Source organism: Lepisma saccharinum, chromosome 4 (genome assembly GCF_977018435.1).
Source record: "Lepisma saccharinum chromosome 4, izLepSacc3.1, whole genome shotgun sequence".
NCBI classification, from domain to species: Eukaryota; Metazoa; Arthropoda; class Insecta; order Zygentoma; family Lepismatidae; genus Lepisma; species Lepisma saccharinum.
The window spans coordinates 116,696,453-116,721,659 of NC_139232.1; the positions used below are offsets into that span (position 1 = coordinate 116,696,453).

At 40.6% G+C, this 25,207-nt stretch overlaps 1 protein-coding gene across 1 annotated transcript in view; it reads right to left on the reverse strand.

Annotated features, from left to right (window-relative positions):
• Positions 1 to 25,207, reverse strand: part of LOC145987069 (43 kDa receptor-associated protein of the synapse) — a 203,351-nt gene that overhangs the window by 25,742 nt on the left and 152,402 nt on the right. The window contains exons 3-4 of the mRNA XM_083121526.1: positions 20,204 to 20,381; positions 9,356 to 9,507 (exon numbers count right to left, since the gene is read on the reverse strand). Coding sequence (XP_082977652.1) covers positions 9,356 to 9,507; positions 20,204 to 20,381 — 330 coding nt within the window. The remainder of the gene's footprint in view (positions 1 to 9,355; positions 9,508 to 20,203; positions 20,382 to 25,207) is intronic.

Consider the following 25,207-nt stretch of genomic DNA (forward strand, 5'->3'; position numbering starts at 1 on the left):
CCGGGTTCGATACTCGGTGGAGGCACACAGTGGTTCGGATCCCACTTTAAACTGTAGGTCCAGTCCCGATTAGCGTTACCGTGCATAAAGTGGACTTAAAACACCAAATAAGTAAAAATAAATCTAAAATTCCAAACGCAATTCGGGGAAATTTGACTCATTTTCATTTGAAGGGTCTTGTATTTCACAGCCGATGGAATTTCTAAACTTCCTTATCAGGAGATTCGCAAAGGTAAACATCCCAATGTTCCCTCGTTATTAATTCCCTTACCACTTCGACTATGCGTAACTTCTTGCGTGCGGTGCGTTAACGTACGCGTGCTCCCGACGTCAACTCTGCAACCGCTTTAATTAATAAGAAACGAAGCGAAAAGCGAATGCATAATCCCGGAGTATATTAAACGCAGACGCATGAACCTTGGGATGAGACCTTAAGGCCCGATGAGGCATCGCTCTCGTTGGGGAACTTTGTTTGCCGAGAGCGAAGTCTCTGTTCTTGCCGCGATCCTTGACGGAGGCTGCGGGTAATTAATGGCTTCGAGTCTCCTGCAAGGCTCCTTCGCGAGATGTCAACTTCCGTCTTCTTCGGGGAACTTCTCTCTGTCTCCGGATTAACTTCTTCCAGTGTCAAGCGCACCTCCTGCTGGTGATTCACTGATTTGTCGCTGCGTTAACCACAAGATGTCCACGGAGGGGACTTAATTTTCTTCAACTTTTCAATATGAACTAAGACAACTAACTCTCTTGCATTCCTAAACCCGAAGATTTATTACTGGAGCACAATACTTCCATTTGTTCCTATTTTGGGCAAGATCAATCCATCGTCACCATCCGTGTCAAATTTCCTATAAGCCATAAAAGTGGAGCTGTGGATATTAAGTTGAATAGTAGCAATAATAAAACTCAAAATAAGAATTATTATTAGAAACTAATAATAAGGTATTACTTTATTCCTAATTTATTTTGGATGAACCTGGATTGATTGATTTGATTGTTTTATTTCTCATTTCTGGCACTTTTTGACTAATCGTGAAGCTGAGGATGAAGGGGCACTCGCAAAGAACACCCATTGTCAGGTTGGGATTCGAACCCGGGACCCTTGGCGTAGTAGCGAGAGTGCTAAACACTACTTCACGGAGGTAGGCACACTTAAGGAGCCGTTGAGAGGTCAACGTTTTCGATAACGATGAGGAGGTGAAACGCTTCTCGTGCAGTTGGAGTGGTTAGCACATCGCGCCACGACGCCAGGGGTTCCAGGTTCGAATCTTGGCCTGGGCATGGATGTTTCTGAGTGTAAAAGTGGCACAGAAAGCGAAGTTAATAAATGAAATCAAAATCAAATCAAATCGTGCAGTTGACTTCGGCACCAACCACCACTAAAATTGCATGTTACGTCTCTGCGTTAGGTGTATTGTCTTCTTAATAAAATAACTTTCAATTTCCTTCCATCACTTCTGGCCTTGCAACCAAGGGGTCCCGGGTTCGATACCCAGTGGAGGCACATGGCACAGTGGTTCGGATCCCACTTTAAACCGTAGATCCAGTCCCGATTAGCCTTACTGTGCATAAAGTGGACTTAAAACACCAACTCAAACCAAACCGTCACTTCTGTTTATTCTCCATTTTCTTTTACAGAACAAGGAGGTAAGACTTAGTTCGTTGTTATCGCGGAAACACTCAACAACTGCTCCGTTTGAGTCAGAGAAACGACGACAATGCAACGGCCAGTCTACAGATGAACTTGACGTGTCAGATACTGTTGCCTTAAAATATTGTCCAATTGTATCTTGTGAAGTACAGCGAGTTTTTTCTGAGTATGAAAATATTCTTGTTGAAAACAGAAGGAGTTTTAAGGTTGAAAATTTGAGATACCATGGAATCAAGTGCAATCGTGATCTTCAATGGAATGTATTTTTTTCTTTATAAAACAGCAGTGTGAAGTAAACAAGAGTGTGTAGAAGAATTCATAACTGCAACTTTTACATTTATTACATGCTAAATCGTATGAGTTGAAAAATAATAAATATCTGTTTACATGTAGCGTTTTGCGGTAACTGAAAGAAAATGTTTAAGAAAGATAAGGTGCTTGTCTAAAGTGCATATTTATTTGAATATTTTGTACGTTTTAGGTATTTTCCGTTCATAAATATCCGTGCCCTAATTATTACTCTGGCGATGATTTTCTTAAAAACTGCACGGTACTTTCTTACGGAACCTTCTGACTGAACAGAATGACCCACCCATCCCGGACGACATCTGTTGCTCCTTCTTCCGAGAGACCAACTTTCGACACCAAAGACCAAAGTTTCAACTTCCCCAGAAGAGAGCTCGAACAATTGCACTGCAACAGAAGTTATAAAAGCTTTCACGACTCGCCTCAGCGGAGACAAACGGTATTAGGACCCTCCAACAGAGCACCGCTTTAACCAACAACAGGTTGTTCCTATAATGTTGACCGTGTCTCGTGCTGTTAAATAAGTTCATCTCAGTGGATTTCGAAAGTTTGTATATTTCACCATGAATGCTAATTGTAACAAGCTGGATGTCTATGTAGCATTTCATTGCTGTTTCCGTGGTGCCACAGTGTGATCCCCTTGGGAAGTTAAGCTACATTGGACTTACTTGACATATCAAGTACCACCACAAAACACAATGAAAGTTTACATTCGGTGAAAAAAGGTGCTAGGGAATTAATGTTGAAGCCAAAATAAGTGTCTAAAAAGGTTCGTTCACGCACATAGATTCAGTTAGTGAATTATTATTTACATTATTCATGTCATTTATCGAGTTTAATTCATTTGTACTTTTTAATTGGGGGAATTAATATTTTCCGATTTCTTCCAGGCGCCGTTATGTGTCAGTTTCAATTAGGTCAATAAAAAGTACGAACCAACATTTTCCAAAAATGTTAGAGTGGAAATATTTTTGGCAATATGGAAAGAAATTAATCTGCAATACTGTAGAAACTGCAGGTGAGAGAATAAGAGGAAGTCGGAAGTTGTGCGGAAGAAAATACTAAACGAAGTGGAGGAGAATTTTAAAGCCGTAATAAGAAGAAAGAAGAGCAGGGGGGAGTGAAATCCGAAGAATGTGCGTCTTCGTGAGTGCCAATGAAGTAAATTCAAGTGCGAAGAGAAGGATTTGTTACATCGTGAAGAACCGAACAATGTACGCTGAGAAGCGTGAACATTCTTAGCTGTGAGGAAGAAGAGAGTGCATCGGAACTTCTAAAGCGGGATGCAAAAGGAAAGTTGGTAAGTAAATAATGGATACAGGAGGAACAGTAAACCCAAACATATAAGGTAAAAATGACGTTTCAAAGATAGAAAGTTTTTGGACATTATACTACTTTAGAATCAGAAGAATATCTAAAATAACAAATAAGGAGTGGAAAAAGTTTCCAAAAGAAAAGCCTTGTAAATTATCTGCAGAAGCTAAAACTCAATAAATACTTTCTCGAAAAGCTCGCAGATTGTTGTTAGCGTGCCAGAGTTGCAAACGGTCTCCGAATGGCTGTTCGAGTCCCCCCAATGGAGATTATATATGACGAGATTACTTTCGTAGACAATCTTGCTTCATTAATCTTTTCCGGACTGCTTCCCGAGGCAATCGGATTACGCCTTCCGCAACACGGCTCCCTTTCGAGGACGCGGCCATTCAATGCGAGGCGCCGGCTTCTCGAATATTCAGCAGATTCCGCTGTTCGGAAATCCAGCTCATTGGATGGTGATCCCGAGAGCATGAAACGAAACGGAACATCCCTGGTCACGAACATTCTGGCTCACAAAAGTATTTCAAAAGCTGACAAAAGGGAGATTCAAAAGGGAAAATATAATATCTGGCATATGGTCACACTACATACAGTCCAAGCATAAATAGGACACAGTGGAAAATTTCGTGAAGGAAATCACACGCCAGATAAATTAGGAGTGCATGGCTTGAAACAATGTCGCTCCGATGACCTTGGATGACCTCAGAAGATTCATATACCACCCAACTGCTTAACACGTTCCTCTTTCTATTTTTAAGGGTACTTCATTCATTCATTGTTCTCTGTGCAATGGACAAGTTTTTCATTGCAACCTCCATATTTTCGACCTTGCACCTTACGCTTCATGCCAGCGTAGGATCTACTTATTTAATGTCATCTTTCAGCTGATATCTTGTACTTTCCCGAACCCTTTCTCCATTAACCATTCCCTCTTGCGCATCTTGTATATGTTCCTTCTTAGTGCGCCAACCAATTTCCTTCTCTCATCTTGATCACTTCTAGCATTGCTCTCTCTATGCCAATTCTCTCCAACAGTTTCATATTGAAAAATCGTTTCACTTGTGAAATATTTTATATGCCTATATTTAATTCGATATTTGAACTAATTCGCTTGAAAACAGAAATCACTGTAGTTACAACTGTCGTAAGAATCTTTTGTACTTATATTACTTTTAACACTTGTACATGCAGGAACCAGTGGTGCGTTTTTTTGTTGTTTTTTTTAAAAAAGAAAGCCAAATATCCTGGTAACACCTTACCAAAATCACGTACTCCACTTCCTACATTTTTTTCCCCACGAGCATCATTTATATGGTTATATTTCAGTGGTTCTAAAAATTAAAATATCGTTAATAATCTCGTATTAAAATACTCCAGTTTCATCAATTTCCCTGGTGGGATTGCAATATCGGTTACAACGTGAACGCTGTACTATTCATTCATTCATTCATTCCTTTATTTTGAACCTAACAGCTTTTATGCCGTTTCTTGTCCATTACAATACACATATACATAAAATGTACATAATTGTTTTACATTAAAATTACCAGTTTTCACATCCTTTCAACAATGTACTAAAAATATGTTACACTTACATGAAACAGGAAAAATAACGAAAAGAAAGAATACTATTTGGATACAATTATACAACACGTTTTCTCAAGATTACCAGGATGTTTTGCAGATGCGTTTACGACCTGTATTTTCATTATATTATCCTCAACAGCCTATGGATAATATTAATTTCCCTCGTTATTTGCACATATATCGAAATATTTTACTTAATGGAATGTTATCATTTTATATACACAGATGGATCTAAAAGTGAGTCAGGAGTTGGATGTGCAGTGTACGATCCACAACATCAAACAGACCTATTATTTCGGCTTCCACAAGAATGCTCAATATTTACAGCAGAATCTTACGCAATTTACCAAGCTTTAATATATGTCCAAAAGTTAAATTTCCGAAAGTTCTTAATACTTACTGACTCGCAAAGTGTATTACAGGCGCTTAAATCATCTTACAAGAGTCTTTACAAATTATCACCTTGCATTATAAATTGTATACAATTAGTCCAAACAATACAAAAATCTGGAAAAACCATTGAGTTTACTTGGATTAAAGCACATAGTAATATTACAGGCAATTCTCATGTAGATGAATGTGCAAAGAAAGCTGTGTGTCTTCCAAATATTACGAACTTATCATTATACTATACGGATCTTCTTCCTAGAGTAAAAAATAAAATTTTGAATGAATGGTGTGATTGGTGTCGAAATGAACTTCCTACAGTTGGAGAATCATACAGAACATTTGCTGAATTCAAAACACACAAACCATGGTTTTATCATATAAGAGCTACAAGAAATTTAATTGTATTAATTAATAGACTGAGATCGGGTCATTTGTGTACTAGGCAACATTTATCCAGAATTGGAATAACGAACAATAAGAAATGTGAATGTGGCTGGGAAAGTGCAGATGCACAACATATAATACTGGAATGCTCAAAATATAATAGCGAGATAAATATTTTGTATCAAACTTTATATAACATGGGATCTCCAGTGAGAACGTCGCCAAGCAATTCTTTGTAACCAAAGAATCATCGTTTCGTGAAATGCTTTTTGAATTCTCGTCTTTGTTATCTTTAATTGTTGACCCTTGCTACGATAGAAACTGTACGCTCATGGTGCGTTTGGCAAAATGCAGTATATGGATGTCCATTCGTTTCTTTCGCGAGCAGCGTTCGGCTCTTGAGACACGAAAGTAAACGATGTGAACCGAACACGTTACGTTCCGACAGCTAGTTGAAAATGCGTCCAGCAGGAATAAAATTTTACCTTTCTCGCCAGGGACATTTGGGGGCCTTGCGGTGGGAAAAACCTCACCATCCTCTCTCCCACGTTAATTCATCCCGATCATAGGAGTGGAGACGCCGCAGGTTATCTGACACCAAGTCGTCCGTCCACATCTACGATTCACCTAAAACGATTCGCTGACGTTGTTACTGCATCACAATCGATGCGCATCGATATTTCAGCCACACTTCTCAGAGATAGGAGAGTTTCTAGTCATGTACGTTAGACAGCAAAGGTTTGTTTACCGCCCGCGGCCACTCCTTTCCTTAAAAACCTGATCCGAGAGTAGAAAGGTCCAATTGCAACATGGAACTGAGTTTTATCTCGAATGTGAATTTTTCACAAGTGCAACCCGACACCTTTTGCGTCTCTCCCCGGAGGACGGCCTCTCCTTCTCCAGCGAGGTCACGTTGTTTAATCCACGCTTGCAGGTCACGCCGGAAGATGACAGTCGGAGAGAGATTGGCTGGCTCTCCTCCAGGAGCTGTCACGGCCCTTCACTTGGGCCCGGAAGAGGGAGCGCGCGGCTGAAAGCCTCTGAAATATGTCCCGGGTTCATCGGAACGCATCGGTCACTCGGAGAACTTCCTTTCTGCTGATAAAATTCACTCTGGACTGGAGAGAGCTTGCCGTGGAGACGCCCAGTAGAAGTTCGCTTGTGTAGGAATATGTGTGGGTGGGTGAGTGTGCGTGTGCGTGCATGCGTGGAGAGAGAAAGAGAGAGAGAAATATAATTTAACTTAATGTCAACAAAAAATAACGAGCCACGGGGTGATATTTGCATTTTCATGGTGCATCCGGGTTCACCCGCAGTATCTGCAAATATTAAATATTTGATAAATATTAGTATAACTTAAATGAAACAAAACAAAATACGAAAGCGGAAAAATGGTTATTTGGAGTGAACAGACGAGTCAAGTTTACTTTTTATTTTCATTATCAACGTTAACTGTGTCGTTGTCTGACATAACTAATGCATAGGGGCATGCACATTTCGTTTTTGACGAAAAAACGAAATTTGAAAAAACACATTGTAGTGTTAATTTTTCATGTTTTTGAAATGTGAGATGCATTTTGTGACCACATTTTGTCACGAAATAATGCGAAATGAACTACAAAAAGCGAAATGAACTCTTAAACACGAAATTCAGGGTTTATTCACCGACGCGACACCTTCTGAGGTCTGAATTATCCTGAGAGTTATGCAATTCCCGGAACATTGATTAATTCTGCTGTTAATATTGGAGAAGCAAAATTGGACTCCTTTACACAGAAATAAACTCAATGCTATGATAACTACATAAATGTGCTATTAGAAGTGAAATGTTAATTCTGTGGAATAAGTGTAGCCTCTGAAATATGTCCCGGGTTCATCGGAACGCATCAATTTAGGATTATATTCACAATTTTAAAACCAGTATGTCTTTTTATATACCACTTTTCATCCATTTTTTCACCGCTATAACACCGATATTTTATTTTATTTACCGCTTTTGAACCTGAAATTGACTCAGTTTTTGTACCGAAATTTTGCTTTTTTATTTACCAAAAATATGTGCCTCTACTAATGCAACATTCATCATAAAAGTTCTAGAACTCAGTGTAAATTTCAGATACAGTTGCATTCCAGTAGATTCTATTCAGTCACATATTTAGTCGTGAAATTGGTTCCGAAAAATACCACTATGTGACAGGGTGGCATTTGTCATTGTGTCATGAAAATGGATGTGGAACTTGAACAGCGAGAGAATATTAAGTTTTGTGTCAGTTAGGAAAGACCGTCACTGAACATGGGATCGTGTCCATCAAGCCTACGGTGACCAGGCCTTATCAAGAGGCCATGTGTTTGAATGGCACGAGGCGTTTATTAAAGGTGGGGTGTTAGCGGAAGATGATTCAAGATCTTGTCAGCTGGCAACAATTCGTAGTGCTGATGACGTGGACAAACAATAAGCGGAACGTTTGACGCTCGGTGTTCTGAAACTCTGCGGGAGTCAATTAGGAGTCGCCGACCGAACTCTGGGCATCTGACAATGCTTCTTATTGCATGACAATGCAAGACACACTGTTCTACCATTCCAGTAATGTCTTGTTTATCACAAAATGATAGATATTCGACATCCTCCATATTATCGTGCCATCGTATGATTTCTTCTTTTCTCCGGCTGAATAAAACGCTGAAAGGGACACGGCAATAAGGATACTGCAGAAGACGCAACGGATGACCTAAATAGCATATGAAAAGAGGTTTTTAAGATGGCTTACAAAACCTTCAGAAATATTGGCAGCAACGAGTCAATTTCGGAGGGACTACTTTCACCATTAGTTAATTCGTCACAAGCTGCCAACATGATGAAATCTTTTTTTGTGTCATGCATATCGGAACTTACCATTGATTAATTTGCTTTATTTTACTTCGCTTCTTGTGCCACTTGTGGCTAATTTGCGAAAATGGGGATGAGTGATGATATGATGAAATTGATGAATGGACCCCTGGCGTCGTAGCGCGATGTGTTAACCACTCTGCCACGTGGACCCGGAACTTACCGTTTTGCACTGTGTTGTATTTAACAGTTTCGAAAGGGCCTCGACAATGTCGTCTGTTTTTAAGTTCACTTTATGCTCATCAGCACTGGGCCTACACTGATTTAAAGTGTGATCCAAAAAGGTTACAATGTGCCTCCACTAGGGACTGAACTTTTGTACACAAGGCGACGGCATTACAATTATGCCATGGGTCCAATTCCCAGTGGAAATACACTATAAAGTTTTTTGTACCCAATTTTAAACTGTAAGTCCAGTACTGGTTCGTCTATCTGAGCATAAAGTGAACTTAAAAACAAAGATTGATTACTTTTAAACTGACTTTTTTTTTTCAATATTATTAGATTTTTCTGACAATGCCCACGTTCATGTAACGAGCTGGGGTATGCATAAGGAGTTCTCCTCTTAGGAAGTTTGATGAACACGGCTCTCCAAGATTTAAGGTAACCTAAAAGTTTATAATTCACATACTTGGTCTTTAAGAAACTTTTCTCGAGCAGGTCTACTGAACTGTTTGGGTTAGATGAGTCAAGGCAAGGACTTTAAGAACCTTTTCCTGCTCTCCCAAAATAGGATGGAGAGTTCAATGAACTAACAATGATCTCTAACTAAGCACTGGTAATGGTCAGGCTGGAAAGTTCATATGAAGTAACCGATCTGTTTATAATTGACTTACCTGTATTTCCCCCAGTCCATGTACGCCTGGTAGAGATACCCAAGGAGAGTGAACTTGTCGTCTCTCTTGCGGATCCTCTTGAGGGCGCTCTTCCACTTCCTCACGGCCGCCTGCTGCTTGTGTTGATTGTACAGACGCAGACCCTGCTCCACCTGCAACAGAGATTCCTGTTAGCATCAGAGCGACGGCCGCAGTTATTGAACCTCAATGACGGATCGTGACTGCGAGACCCAGTGTGGTGCCATCAGAAACTAATACATACGCGGTGGCTGTGGTCGATGCTGGAACTGACGCTTAGCAATGAAAATCTGTTGGAACGTGCAACACTGACACTTTGCGTGAGATATACCATATTACAATAGACGGGTGAGGATAAATTACCACAGAAATCTAGTTCTAAGTAACAGCCCACAAACTCTTTTCCGACTTCTAAAATAACTAAAATAACAAGATTGGTAACACAAAATATCAACTGAACTGATTCGTCCAAGAAAGCGCAAAAGTGTAAGAAAGAAGTTGGCCCAGTTATCTAAAGATCGCAGATTCAAATCTCTTGTAGAAGCAACTATATTTTCCATTATTTTTCTTAGATGTGGTAGAATTTAATGTATTAATTATAATGTATATTTACTACAGACAAAATGCAACAACTCTTCTTTTGCTCAATATAATTACTAGTTAATGCACTTGGAATCTGTTTTTCCTTAAAGCTTCTATAATCCTCATTAGTTCCTACAGTATTGATCGAAGCAGAACATGAGCTTAAGGTACAATATGAAGTTGAATGCTTTAAAAATATAATTCATATCAGTCATTTATGTTTAAACCCCCCCTTCCCTATCTTTGCAAAGTTACTTGGCAATCCATTTCAGAAGCCGGCCTCCGTGACGAAGCGCGTTACAATTCCAGTGTTCGACTACAGCATGGGCATAGGTGTTCTTTACGAGTGTCTCTTCATCAATTTCATCACGTTATCACTCATCCTATTCATCTTCGTGATTAGCCAAAAGTGAGAGAAAACCGAAGAAAAATAAACCAAATCAATCAATCCCGAAGCAAATGAACTAAGGATGACGTCATATAGCTCAGAGAACTTGTGCGATGCCGTAACTAAAATGTTCAGAATCCAGGTCTGTGTGATGATTTTTGTGGGGGCGTCCCCGTAATATAATGTTAGCCCGCCCCGTGAGAAATTTACAAATTCATTTACAGCAGAATCAAGTGCTCACACGCAGAGGGGTAAAGAGAGAGAGAGAGAAAGAGGTAGCATGAAACAGAGAAACAAAGCAAGAATGAAACAATAAGAGGGGAAGAACGTAGTCTAAAGAGGAATAAAAACATTTAAGATAGAATATATAAATATAGAAGACAGAGAGGAGAGAGAAAGAAAGAGACAGAGAAACCGACAAAGAATAAGATAGAAATAGAAAGAAATGAAGTTACAAAGAGAGAGGCAGAAAAGGGAAGGGAGGTAGAGAAACGAAGATAGAGCGTAAGAAAGACAGAGATAGAGAAGGAAGGATAGAAGATAGAGGAACAGAAGAAGAAAGAGAGAAGCAATGGGACGGAGCATAAGAGAGAACACCGAAGCACAGCTCATCTGGAAAATACTTTTCAGTCGGCCTAAATGAAATTCACATTCAGAGTTGGATGTCGTTCGAGTCACGAGCCACACAGCAGGCCTAGTCAAGGTGAACGGGAAAAGAAGTTCTGCTTACTTTTCTTACTTTCTTCACTAACCCGGATCAATTCAAGAACATATTGTAGAGTGGAAGGGCACTGCAGTTTTTGGGCACGTTGGAACAGAGGCGCAGCAACGAGTGGGCAAAGTGGGTGCCTCGCTTCCCATGGGGCATTGGGATCAAGTACTACAAGAACATTAATATGTCTGCCAAATTTACAATTCATGATGGGTTAAAACAAGGAGATGCATTATCTCCATTGCTCTTTAATTTTGCATTAGAATATGCTGTTAGGAAGGTAAAAGAAACTAAAGGAGGACTAAAATTAAATGGTGTGACTCAGTTGTTAGCATATGCAGATGATGTAGACTTACTGGGGGATGATGTGAATACAATTAAGAATAATGCTAAAATATTTTTCAAAACTGCTAAAGAGATAGGTTTGGAAGTTAACAAAGAGAAAACTAAATATATGCTTACAGGCCGAAACCAAATGTTAGGTAATAATCAAAATCTAATTATTGATAACAATTCGTTTGAACCAGTTTCCAAATTCAAATACTTAGGAGTAATATTAACAAATGAAAATTATATTAAAGAGGAAATAAAAAGTAGGCTTAATTCAGGAAATGCATGTTACTTCTCTCTTCATAAACTTTTGTCTTCTCGTTTAATATCTAAGAAACTAAAAGTTAAAATATACAAAACAGTAATTTTGCCTGTAGTATTATATGGGTGAGAAACTTGGCCCCTTACATTGAAAGAAGAACATAAATTGAGAGTATTTGAAAATAAGATCCTTAGGAAAATCTTTGGACCTAAAAGGAATGAGGAGACAGGTGAGTGGAGAAGGTTACATAATTTAGAACTACATAATTTGTATTCATGTCCAGATATTATTAGAATAATGAAATCAAGAAGACTTAGGTGGGCAGGCCATGTGGTACGAATGGGAGAGGAAAGAGGAGTTTAGATTCTTGTTGGGAAACCTGATGGTAAGAGACCTGTAGGAAGGCCAAGACGAAGATGGAGGGACAACGTTGAGATGGACCTAAGGGAAATCGGTAGAGATGGAAAAGAGTATATAGAACTTGCTCAAGATAGGGAAAGATGGAAGGCCTGTGTTGCTGCAGCCATGAACCTTCGGGTTTAAGAAGGCTAGGGAGTTAGTTAGTTAGTTAGACTACAAGAACATTTCAGACGTATACCACAAAATGAGATTTACAAATTCAAAATTCTGACATTCATATTAACTGGTACATATAATGAGCAACCAAGTAAAAGAGGCCAGTGGCGTACGCAAGGAGGGGGTTACGGGGTTTAAACCTTCCCTTGAGCTTGTGAAATATTATGGAAAATGCTGTGCAAAAATTTTAAGTGGCCAATTTATTACAGTGAAAGATCTGGAACAATACTATTACTACATCTAATAATAATAATAATTTGAATTATTATTTCCATGCAGCATGGAGAAAAGCACAGCATTCCAAACACACGCCTCCTTCAGAGTGATGCCTTGAAAATAAACACAAGTTCTTGAAAATAAAATATGAGGGTAACTATGATTTAAAACGGAGAAATGTTGTTTTGTATCTCGGTTGCAACAATGTTCAATACACTGGCGTACGCAGGATTCTTTTTTGGGAGGGGCTGGAATAGTAAATGTGAATAGCACATGGCTTCGTTTTGGAGGGCAGGATGCATAATAAAATATTTCGTATATTTGGAGCTTTTCAGTCCATTAAAATTGTATTCAAAGACAAAAATGGTGACCAATGAGAATTAACTAAATAAGTTTGTTGGTTCTTTGTAAGAGGCTAATGCATAGACAAAGGCTAGGCGGACAAGCCAGTCCGCCTTCCCATTGTATTGTTTACCGCAGCACGTTTGAATGTCTCTCTTTAAAATGTCTCACCTTGTTGACTAGACAATTATTCAAACGACAATAAGCTTAACAGTGTAAAATGTTTTGTTGGTAAAAACAGCGAGACAATCCAGATGTGAATTATCGGGGACATTTATGCGAGGATGAAGCCGGAAAAATTCCAACCAATTTAGGGAATCGAATCCGGATCTCCCGCGTGATTGTCAGACGCTCTACCGACCAGACCACCGCATCTCCTTGGATGAGTTCCATACTTTGATTATTTTAATTTATTTTAATATATTTTCTTGTTTTTATGGATTTTCTTCACCTTTAAAATGTCTCACCTCGTTGACCAGACAGTTATTTCGTAACAAAGGAAAAAATTCTCTCTCAGGATTTCATAAAAATCGAATGACCAGAAAGTAATTTCACTCTATTGTTTTCATAAATACTACATTTATGTAGATCTCTACCACTTAATAGTAGTAGTGGTATTAGTAGTAATTCAAGTAATTAATTAATTATAAGTTTTATTAATTAATTGTGATTATTATTATTATTTAATTAAAGTGTAATAAAACAATGGTAATGTGAATTTGGAGAAAGTTTTAGAAATAACCTCCTTCCCCTTGTTGAAATCCTGCGTACGCTACTGAAAGAGGCTACATTAAAAAAGTCAAATTAGTTAAGTCCAGAGATTTATCAAGTTCACGTTCAATTTCAAAATTTCCTTTTTTTAAGTTGGTAACTTCTTCTCTTAGATCCTGGATTATTTTGTAAATGTCAAACGAGTTGGCACCTCTGCTGGCATGGTAGATTCTAGTTGCAGACTACTTGGTCTCGCTTTGGAAGAAGATTTACAACGCCATGTTTGACCTGTGGACATCATATATTCTATGTTTTTTTTTTAACTGTGCACATTTGAAATGGCATAACTTAGTATACTCAAAGCACTGCACTGCACTTAGAGCACTAAGTAATTTTTGTAGTAATTGGCAATAGTGCTTGTTTACAATTCGCGTAGCCACTGGAACGAGCTAAATTGATTCAATTTCTTTATCAATGCTACATTTTGGAGAGTAATTCTTATCCTACATAGTGCTATAGTACTTACAGTTCTCCATGTGTAGAATAGTCGCCATAACACACTATAAACTCTTTAAATTGCACAAAATTACCGAGCACAGTAAATCTAAATTAAATCAGTCGTCCATTTTCCAGGGTTGCCAGGTTCCCTATTATCCATAGAGAACGACATCGCCTCACCTCTAGACTAGGGCTGTGACCGAAAAGTACGAAGTACGGACTTGAAGTACGGTCTTAACAGAAGTGACGTCACCTGGTGCAGTTCGAAAGCGCCAAGTACACAAGCAAACAAGACCACAGCTCGTAGCACGAATCGTTGCAAACTTGATGACGTGATTTCTGCATTCGTTGTTCATTTGTTTGAATTCACGGAGGTAGAAAGCCAGCAACACACGTTATAGGCCAGCAAGGTGTTGGCTGGAATTCTTCTAATGTGTGGAAATGTATGTGTAAGAACATTTGAAAATGCTATGTGATTTCTGTGGTAAAAAACAAGTGTTCAAAACGCGGGTAAAACAACGTGTCCTCAGTTTTATGTACTGATCGTATTTGGCGCTGCAGTCGAAGTTCAATTCGAAAGACTTTCACTTCCAGTCCACGACTTCAAGACGGTACTGGAAGACCAGGCTCGGAAGATCCTCGCTTCAAGTACGGTCTTTCACCTTTCGAGCACGGACTAGAAGTCGTGAGCCAATTCAGCTCCATCAAAAGCAGAGAAACCATTTTTAGGTCGAGTTAAATTATTAAATATAATTTTCATCATGTATATTTATTATTAATGTTATTATCTAAATCTGATAATCTTTTTGCTGACGTATGACTGAAGATTTTGAATCGATTCACAGTGAAATTTCAAATTTAAAGAACGAATTGTGGCCTCGCAATCTAATCTCGCCGAGGACCCTACGATATGTTGCTATATGTTGTTTGAATTTCCGCAGAATTGTTCAGGTATAACATAGCCTGCATAATGCATTTGTATTACGTGATACTTGTTCATTTACGTAAAGTCGATGCCAGTGCAAGTACGAGCCCGCACAGATATCCTACTGCAGCAGTCAGTCCCACGAACACTGTTGCAAACAACGTTTTCGGCCACACAGATGTAAATACAGCTTCTTAGCTCCTAGAATACGAGTCATATTTGTTGAACAGTTATGGCACTGGGTCGCGTCTAATTCAATCGGTTGACTCAAGGGTGAACGAAATATTTTCAACTGAGCTCTGCTTATTTCTTTCTGTCTTTATTAGTTTATTTCCTTCCTTGCCTTTCTTTCCCTCTCTTTCGTTCTTTGATTCTGTACCTCTTTCTTCATCTGGTTTTCTCTTCTTTTTATATCTACCCCTTCTCTCTCTCTTATTCGCTATCTTTCTTTCTCTTTTCTATTATCTCTATCTTTCTTTCTGTATTCCTCTATATCTTTCTGTTACTTTCTCTCTCTCTCTCTCGATTCATTTTTCTATCTATTTATCACTTGCATCTGTTGTTTCTTTCCCTACCACTACAGTAAATGATTGCGAAACCTTTCATGTACTCAGTTTGAGTGAGCACCCGGTGGCACTTTCGATTGAAGGGACAACTTATGATTGATATGTTGGTGTGTTCTTGTTCGTGTAACAGCAATAATTTTTTGTTAGTGGGGCGTGAGGGGTTGTATAATGTTTCCATGCATTTGTTTTTGTTACCTTTAATATTATTATCATTATTTGGGTTGAGAAGTGTCTGAAAAATAGGCCAACTGCCCGGATGCTCGTTCATGGTCCAGAATAGCGTCCGCAACCAGGGTGTCGAAGGGTATCTGGCAGTGGAGCAGCCCCGAGATACGTGACTCAACCTTGATTCCTCAGCATGTCCGGAACTAGCCTTCATCTCGGCGGAAATAGAAACCACTAAGCTCTGCCATTCGCCGGGTCATTTGCGGCGGATTTCTCTGCTCTTCCTTTTGACAGTTTCATTGTTATCGATGAAGGGTCGGGGAGGAAGGAGGGTTCACTGCGGACGGAAAATAGGACGAAGAAACAGCGTTTCCTTTTACAACGAAAATCGCCTCCACTTTGAAAATAATACTTATTATTAAAGTATGTAGGCTATCGTAAAGTCTAGATACACTTGAAAAAAACTTGCTTCATAAATATGTAGTTCTAGTAATATGATTTTAGTACTCATTCAGCTACACCACAACTGGAAATTTTCTAGTTGGGGAGGATCAAAATCGAAAAGTTGTGTTCTTAATGTAGATATGCTGACATCATGCTTACATGTCATCAAAAGAAAGAAGTAGTTTAACCGAGATAAAATAATAGACGAGAGAAGGATGAGAATGAAAAAGGCACCCAGAGAGAGAGGAAAAAGGAAGAGAAGGGAAACCTGAGAGACATCTGAAGAAAGTGACAGACACGCAGACACATATGTGTGGGGAGGAGTATTTTATTTGATTTATTTTTGTTATTTAGCACTGCCACTTTTGGCTAATCGCGACGGCGAAGATGAGTGAAAGGGACATTAACAAAGAACGCTCATGCCCAAGCCGGGATTCGAACCCGAGGTCCCTGGCGTCGTAGCGTTCTGTGTTAACCCCCCTCCGTGTGTGTGGGGGGGGGGGGGTGAGGGAGGTAGTAAAGAAGTGAAAGACGAGTATTTAAGCATCGTCATTGATTTGTACGTACATAATACCTTTTTATAGGACACGGTATTCCTCTCGGTTGAATAGTTATCGATTCTTAAAAAATGTGAAGTGATACGTTGTTTACATCTCACGCGGCCGCCATTACATTTGCACTCGTGACCTAGAGGTCGCTTCTGATTGGTTATGATACGAAAAACGATACGGAAATGGGACCGATTCTATCCTTGAGAAATGCCATGAAATACGCCATAAGATTTCTCACGTTACACGGTAGCATTTTGCACATGGCATAAATGCTAAGGAAAATGCTTTCGTGTAAGGTGAAACCAAAGTCTGCAAAATGCAGTCCAGGGTGCACTACGTTGACTTTTGGTTTTCGAAGGGTTGGTCACCCCTTGCACCCCTTCACCCCAGCCGCAGCCGCCACCGGGACTCAGGAGTAAAGACGTAGAAAGAAACAGAGGGCGGTTGTGGTAGTTTGCGGTAAACGCGGCGGTCGAGGAGGGTTTATTCTCCCGGTCGCAGAAAGGCTCGAGTGCCGCAGCAGCTCCAAGGAAGCATTATGCGGGCGGCGATGGCTGGCTGCCAGCGTCAGACGGACTCCACCTAATACGCTTCCTCCGGAGTTCACTTCGCATCCGGCTTCGAGAGAGAAGGAAGACGAAAGTGCGTGCACGCATTTCCATCCTCTTTCTTTTTTTTTTTTTTCGCAGAGTTTTCATTTCGGGAAAATAAACGTCTTCGTGTTTCATCTTTAAGCCATTCTCGGAGGAAACAAATAAGTCTTCGTGAATTTCTTGTCAGCAGTTTTTTCCCCAAAACCCTAGTCAAAGCGCTTCCAATGGCCAACTCGTCGATGCTGAGACGGACGCGGCTTCCAAATATTGAAACGAAAACAAGACCAGACCTTCCGAGGCGAACGCGAGAACGTGACAGACATCTGTAAAATGGAGGCGAAGTTTAAGTCCACTTTATGTACAGATAGGCAAATCGGGACTGGATCTACAGTTTAAAGTGGGATACGAACCACCACCTCGGTATCGAAAACGAGGCCCCTTCATTACAAGGCGTCGACGATAGTACTACGCTATCGGGGAGGTGTATAACCGAGACAAGACCGAGACTTTGTGTCCGAAACTATCGGTCTTACAATTACTATGCTATTCATCACTGCGTAGGTAAGGTGTAACTATAGTACTACTTCATTTATTTGAGATGTTCTTGAGATTGGTGGGTTAGAATTAGAAGTCGAGCCTTGTAATCGAGAAGTCTGAAAAGAAGTTCAGATCCAACTTTAAACTATAGGTCTAGTCCCGATTAGATTATCTGTGCATAAAGTGGACTTCAAACGAAAATTCAAATCAAGAAAACAAAGTCACAAATAGAACTAGAAATTCTCTAACCGCGGATTAAGTTCATCCTGTGTCTGTCCACTTACTTAGGTACTTTTAAGTACAGAAAGCATACGTACTGGAAACTACAGCGAAAACTTACGAAGATCGATTTTTGAGGACACCTTACTGTGTTTCGCGGAAGGCCCGAAGCAAGAATCGCTGCCACTGTCTCGGAGATACAACAGTTCGAAAAACAGAAGACAATGAGGTGTTTACCTTATCATTGGTTTAATATTGTACTGAAATAACACGAAAAAGGAAACAGTTACGAAAGCAAATATAACTTGAAGAAAAGACTGCCACGAGAGAGACCCAGGTTCGATTCCCGGGGTGGGTGATAAAAGGTCGGAATTTGTCAGGCCTTCTCTCAGCATAAAGCGCCTCCAGAGTGCACTCAGCCTCAATAAATGGGTGGAGGGCAACAAGCGGTAGGAGCGTGGTGCTGATCACATCACCTCCAAAATGGCCGAGAAGGAGAATGTGAGTGGCCCTACCTACACAATCTCTAAATGTGTCTTCGTGGCAAGGGGAAGTTTACGTTTTTTTTCTTTTACCTTTTCTCCATGAACATGTTTCCTGGTGGAGATCGCAACAAAGGGACAAGGGCAGAGATCCCACGGATATTTCCATAAAGGGGCTGCATCTGCGAGCGAGCGGGGGAGATCCTGCCTCTTGTCTCTCGCGGTGGACACCGAATAGAACGAGCCCCATTTTTCATACGGAAGGCTCTCGTGCTGATTTTTTTTTTTAATGAAACGGCAGGTGGCGCGCTTCGTGGAACTAGCATATCCGAGGGGAAACAGACAAACCGGGACCAAAACCCTTCCACTTAATCTAATACCGAATGTTTTTCTATTAGACCTTCCTTTTTCAGAGTGCGTTATTGCTTTCCAAGTCCATCCGTTTAGAGGTATGTTCGTAATGTTATTACTCTGCGGGCTTAGAAATTGCAACGAGACGAGATAAAACTCGGCCTCGTCTCGCCGGTGGGAGCACCCAACCCCTCCCCCCAAAATCAGGTTTATTAAAATTTACATATTAGGGGGCCTTTCTTAAAGCCTTCGGAACCTGAGGTCCATCTTCTTCCTCCCCCTCACAACCCCAAAGTTAGGTCTCACTTTACGTTGCTGAAGGGACATTCATACCTAAGCGGAGGCTCAAACCCGGAACTGCTCGTTCTGTCTAGTTTCGAGTTGCGACTACTTGTCTGGATCTCGGTCTCGTCTTGATATCTGTCGCCCCCCGTGGCGGAGTGGTTAGCACATCGCGTTACGATGCCAGGGGTCCAGGATTCGAATCCTGGCCTGGGCATGGATGTTTGTCAGTGTCCATTTATCAATTTCATAACGTCATCACTCGCAAATTAGCCAAAAGTGGCAGAAAAAGAGAACTAAAAAAAGCAAAGCAATCAATCGTCTTGATATCTAAACCTCGAATCATCTCAATTGTCGACATATTTTACAGTCACCTTAAAGACGCCTCAGCGAACGAAATCAACGAGTGCTGGACTCACGATTCCGCCACCAACTCTCCCAGGTTAAAGTCCCGGCGTGGGCACGGGGTTCCTTTCATGAATTCAATTTAGTTATTCTGAACTACAGGACGAGGTTCAGCCTGAGGCTGTTCTGTCACCTAACCCCAATGGATACATACTAAAGACACATAAAGAACAAAAGAAACACACACAAAAAGAAAAAAAAAACACAAGTGGTGAGAACAAAAATGCTCACTTACACAACATTATTAGGTAAAAGGATACACACATGATCAGACACGATTGCGCTTGGTGTCATTCGGGTGCGATTAATACAAATTAAGGAGATTAAAAAAAAAGTTTAAATACACAAGTGAGGACAAAATGTAATCAAGGATTGGTTAGATGTGGATGGAAGTAATGAGGCAAAATATGAATATGTGTTTTTAATGACCTTTCGTGAATTTCATTTAATCTTCATCCATCCTCATTGTCGCGATTGGCCTAAAGAGGCAGAAAAACACCAAGATAATTAAATATAATTGCATTCGACAGCTCTGCTCCCATGCATGGTTCATATATTTACATTCATATTCCCCAAAGTCTCGAAGGAGACGTGACTGTCGAGACTAAATCTCGGTTATAACAGACTTCTGTCTCGTTCCCAACATCCCAACAAGTCTTTGTCTCTACCGTGACACGTAGGATTGACACTTACCCTCCTCCTCGCCAGCTGCTGGTCCACCCTGTGACGGCAGCCCACCAGGCACTCCCACAGGCCTTTGTGGGAGCTGCGCATGGAGCCCAGGTCTTCGGTGAACTCGTAGAAGTCGAGGGGCTTCGTCTCGGGCGAAGGCAGGAGGGCGGTGGCCGAGAGCTGGTGGCTGACGGTGCCGCTGCGGGAGAGAACAGAGCGAGCGTCAAACACTGGGGATGAGATATGATGGTGGTAACATTGAAATCTATTTAAAATAACGAACAAAAATCATATTTGAGGCCATATAGTCTGGACGCATGGGCGGTATTTTTCCCTGATTGCAGGTGGCTGGATGAATAGTCCACGGACGCTGGAATTGACAGCAGGCTCACGTGACCTCAACCTAATGGACTTTACCGCTTCGGCGAGTAGGCGCCGCAAAATCTCATCATTCAAGGTTCCGATTTCGACTCACGCTCTGAGCATGGCTGTCTCCTTCTGAGGGTCCTTATTAATATCATTTAACCACCAATCATCCCCATCGTAGCAATTAGCCTAAAGAGGCAGAATATTAATATAAAGCTAAGAAAATATGAAATACAAATTTTAGATTGATGCTTCAAGGCATGACTGTTCAAAAATACGTTGACTACCATCTTGTAGCGTCAAGTATTGACATGAATTTAGTTTATTTTATTATTACCTATATACTCATCCATAGTCAAGAGAAATTTGCCATTATTAGGCGATTATTGAGAAAAGGCTGAAACTCAAAACAACCTTAGCCGTTACTTGGTTTGTTCGCCAAAAAGGAATATGCGTTTCGGAATTTTAAGATGGTTTCAATGGTGTGGCAACAACAGCTCCGGTCTCCGTGACAGAGTGGTGAGCGTAATGCGGCATGAAATCAGAGGTTCCACCACAGAAACTAAATGCATAAAATTGATTTGATGCAACAGGAAAGCATCGATTGATACATTAAAGTCTTCATTTTATGTCATTTGTAACGGCAAAGTACATCATGATGCAAGTGAGTAGCTATACCTTTCTACGAGTATATACTGTACTTTATTGCATGAAATTAGGATTATTTTTATTTGATCTACATTCCTGCATCTTTCTCATGGATGTATCGTTGAGTTTATCCTATCGCCATCATCCAGTTCAAAAATTCATGAATTATAATGATACCGGGCCTCCGTGGCATAGTGGTTAGTGGGTCACGGGTTGGAATCCAGGTCTGGCATGGATGTTCTTTACAAGAGTCCTTCATCAATTTCGTCTTCGCGATTAGCGAAAAGTGGCAGAAGTGCTAAGTAAAATAAACCAAATCAATCAATCGTGCATTAACCAGGAAAGTGATAAAAAGGCTAAAAAAGAAATAGAACAATAACTGCAATTTCTGCTGACTGTTCACACTTCACTGAAGTAATAACGGAGCCGAGAGCACATCTTAATTAGTCTGCGGAACGTGCTGGTGGTCCGTTGGCCAAATTTACTTCGAAGACTCCTGGAGCACTCTGCCTGGCTTTGATGCAACAATAAAAGAGAAACGGCAACACGGAATTCAATTATTCCGACTGCTCTCTCCCCCTGCGAAGCGCCCTTTGTTCTGATTTGTAGCTTAATATGCAGTATCTGAGCTCCAACGCGATCCGCGGCGCCGGAAACATTTCCTCTCTTTTGGAGCTTCAATGGAGAGGCCCTAACGACGTTTCATCTTATTACGCAGAGGCCCCTTCGCGGCATCTAATTAATCTCCTAAATTCTAACTTAATTCCCGAGTCGTTTTCAAAAGTTATACAGCCCTTGCTTCTTTATAATACCGGCAGTCGTTTACCCTCCCCGAATCCTGGGTCGGTGCCACGAATGATGAAAAGCTCTCTTCCGCTTGCCTTTCGGTGCGAGGTCGAGGATAGCGGAGACCAGCTTTTCGTTCGTGAAGCACAATTTGGCAAAACTACTGCGAGGTACGAGGGCTGTAGCTGTTGTCTACTCTTACGGCGAGCGCTCTACATACTGGCAAGGGAAGAGGGGAGCGGGAAGCGACCAATCCATCGTAATAAGTAGGGCTCGGAAGTTGAAGACCTATAAATTGCCAAAAAAACACCTATAAAAAGACCTAAAAATATTAAAAAAAAGGACCTAAAAACGGAAAAAAGTACGTATAAATGTGATCCAAATTAATTAAGAACTTCAGTTTTAACCTCCCCATCCCCTCCCTCTGCGCGGCACCTTGAGATCTTTGCAGGCGTGTGCTGTCTGGTCGTATACACCGTGCTGAAAGCTTCAAAACAAGAGAAAGTTGCCACTTACAGCGCGACCTTCCAGACAAGTTACGGTTAAAGGATCTTGTACCGTATCTGCTTCAGTCGTCCAAAAATGTTTTAAACTAAGAGATTGCTGTCGTTTGGATGTTATTATGTAGGTATTAAACATATGCCTACAATAAACGTGTTGTTTAACAGTAACACTTAAATCATTAGCAAATTAAGTTATTATTTTTCGTACATACCGAAATGAGTTTCTATTTTAAGTCCACTTTAAGGCTAATCGGAACTGGATGTAGATAGTTTAAAGTCGGATCCGAACCACTATGTGCCTCCACCGGGTATCGAACCCGGGACCCCTTGATTACAAGACGACCTACCGAAATGAAATCATCTATACGCCACTGAGTGGGCTCCCCCCCAAAGCAAAAAGCTTAATTCGCACACTGCTATCAAGTGTGAATTCTCTCAGGATAGGAAGGGTTATATGGGAATAGTGTGCTTTCAAATGCGATTCCCATATTTCCAATAGCGTACATCAGTCTGAAAGATTTACCATACTATTATCCGGGCTTGTATAATATGAATTCCTTTACCACCAAAAACACATTCGGACTTTTTCCTCCCGAGCTTCTGGCATATTAGCATCTGAAGTGCGCTACACAGCCAACGAGCAAACTCGAACTCAAGGTTCAACCAGGCCGACACCCTACTTCTTGAGAGATCCCTGACTTTATGAGAGTTTCAAGACTCGAGTCAGTTGAGTGTGTCTCCACAGGTCGATACAAAGAATCAGGAGAAGAGGGCTTCATCGCCCAGGGCGGATTATGGTAGGGTGTAAGCGGGAGATTTAAGCCTCTTGAAAGCGGGGCGTTTATTGGTCGCCGTCTCAAAAGCGGGCCTTAAGGGAACTCTGGAGACGAAAGAGGGAGAGAGGAGTTAATCCCGAGAGAAGTTCGCTTATTGAAATGCGAGGAGAAACTCTGAAGACACGAGAATTTGCCTTGAAAGAAAATCCTCAAGAAAACAAGAGACACAAGGAAAGGTAAAGACAGAAGCGAGAAATCTCTTATCTCTGAAGGAAAGGAGTTCCGTAATTTGAGAAGTCGTCACAGCAACGTAACGAACGCGAGAGAAAAAAAATATAGAGTCTACTTCAGAACGGTCTTTGCTTCATTTTACAAGGGCTATGAGCCAAATCACGAGCAAAGGATAATATAAGCAGATGATGAACGCTTCGTACTACAGACAGCACTCACACCATATGTGCAAATATCATGCACTTATGCGGATTTGCTCATTTGAGAAAGGGAGAGATCCAGCCAAAGGCACTCATAGCTATATAAAGCATTGTACACATACATATACATACATACATATATATATATATTATATATACATATACATACATCCTATATACAGCGTGTCCACCGTGAAACTCCAATATTTTCAAAGTGTATTTGTTTTTCATTTCAGATCATACTGTTGTGATGCCAATAGGAGCAGAAGCAGAAACTCAAGGAGTTTACGTAGTAATGTTTTAGTTTGAGCTAGAACCACAGTGGCGCTTAAACAATAAATTGTTTCTAAAATGGCGATTCCAAACGAGCGGCGTGCACAGTTTGCGTGGTGTTATGCAGAAACGAAATCCATTATTCAAGTTGAACGAAACTTTCGTCGTGTGTACGTACAATAAGGACCCTCCGACATTCAAGACTATAAAGAAGTGGTGTATTCAGAGTTAGCTACATTCAGGACTTAAAACATCTCATAAATGCTATGGACTTTATCATTCTTCTTCGTGCTACCAAAGGGGCCCATGTGCAAGTGCACAGAACTGAATTTTGTGAGTTTTATGAGTCACACTGAAAACTTTGTGAGTGACATTATCATTTTCATGTGTAGTAATGATGCTATACAAATTTTCCTTTCCAATTATATTTGTTTAAAATCTTGGAGTCTCACGGTGGACACCCTGTATAATACGTAATAATACACACACACACACACACACACACACACACACACACACACACACACACACACACACACACACACACACACACACACACACACACACACACACACACACACACACTCTCTAGCGATCCAAATCAACTCAAAAGTTGTTTGTGCTCAAAAGAGGCCAACAGTGGCGAAACTATCTCAAGTTGAACAAATCATTTGTTCTGAGCCTGAGCCGAGTTCCAGTATCCGTACTGTACTGTTACAGAAGCGTGAGAAGCAAAATACCAGCTTACGATCCGCGTGGGGCTAATTCCAAAGATTCAGAAACAAGCAAACCTATCAACTGATATTGCTCTACATCCAGATATGGTGAGGAAAGTGAACGCCTTTTTTTTAGCCACGTGCCGGACCTAGAGAGGGAAACTCTCCCAAAGTCCCGGGCTTCAGGGCTCCCTGCGTCAGATGAAAATAGTTGTTTGTGCACGGTTTATTACGAGTTTATAGAATGCTAGTGCTTCCAATTATTTATATACTTAAAGTTTCAGATACAATACTGAAATACCATTTTATACTGATACTGTAGCAACAAGAAAACAAAAACACCAACAAAACAAGACAATACAAGATGACAGAGAAAAAAATGTTACATTCTTACCGATTGTCGGAAACTGTGCTCTGACAAGAAACTATCAATATTTACGGGCAGGTTATTACATAAGTGAGGGAGCCATAGTAAAGAGATTGCTGTAGAAGGGAGAGCCTTGTAGCGGGAACGTGAGATTTACAT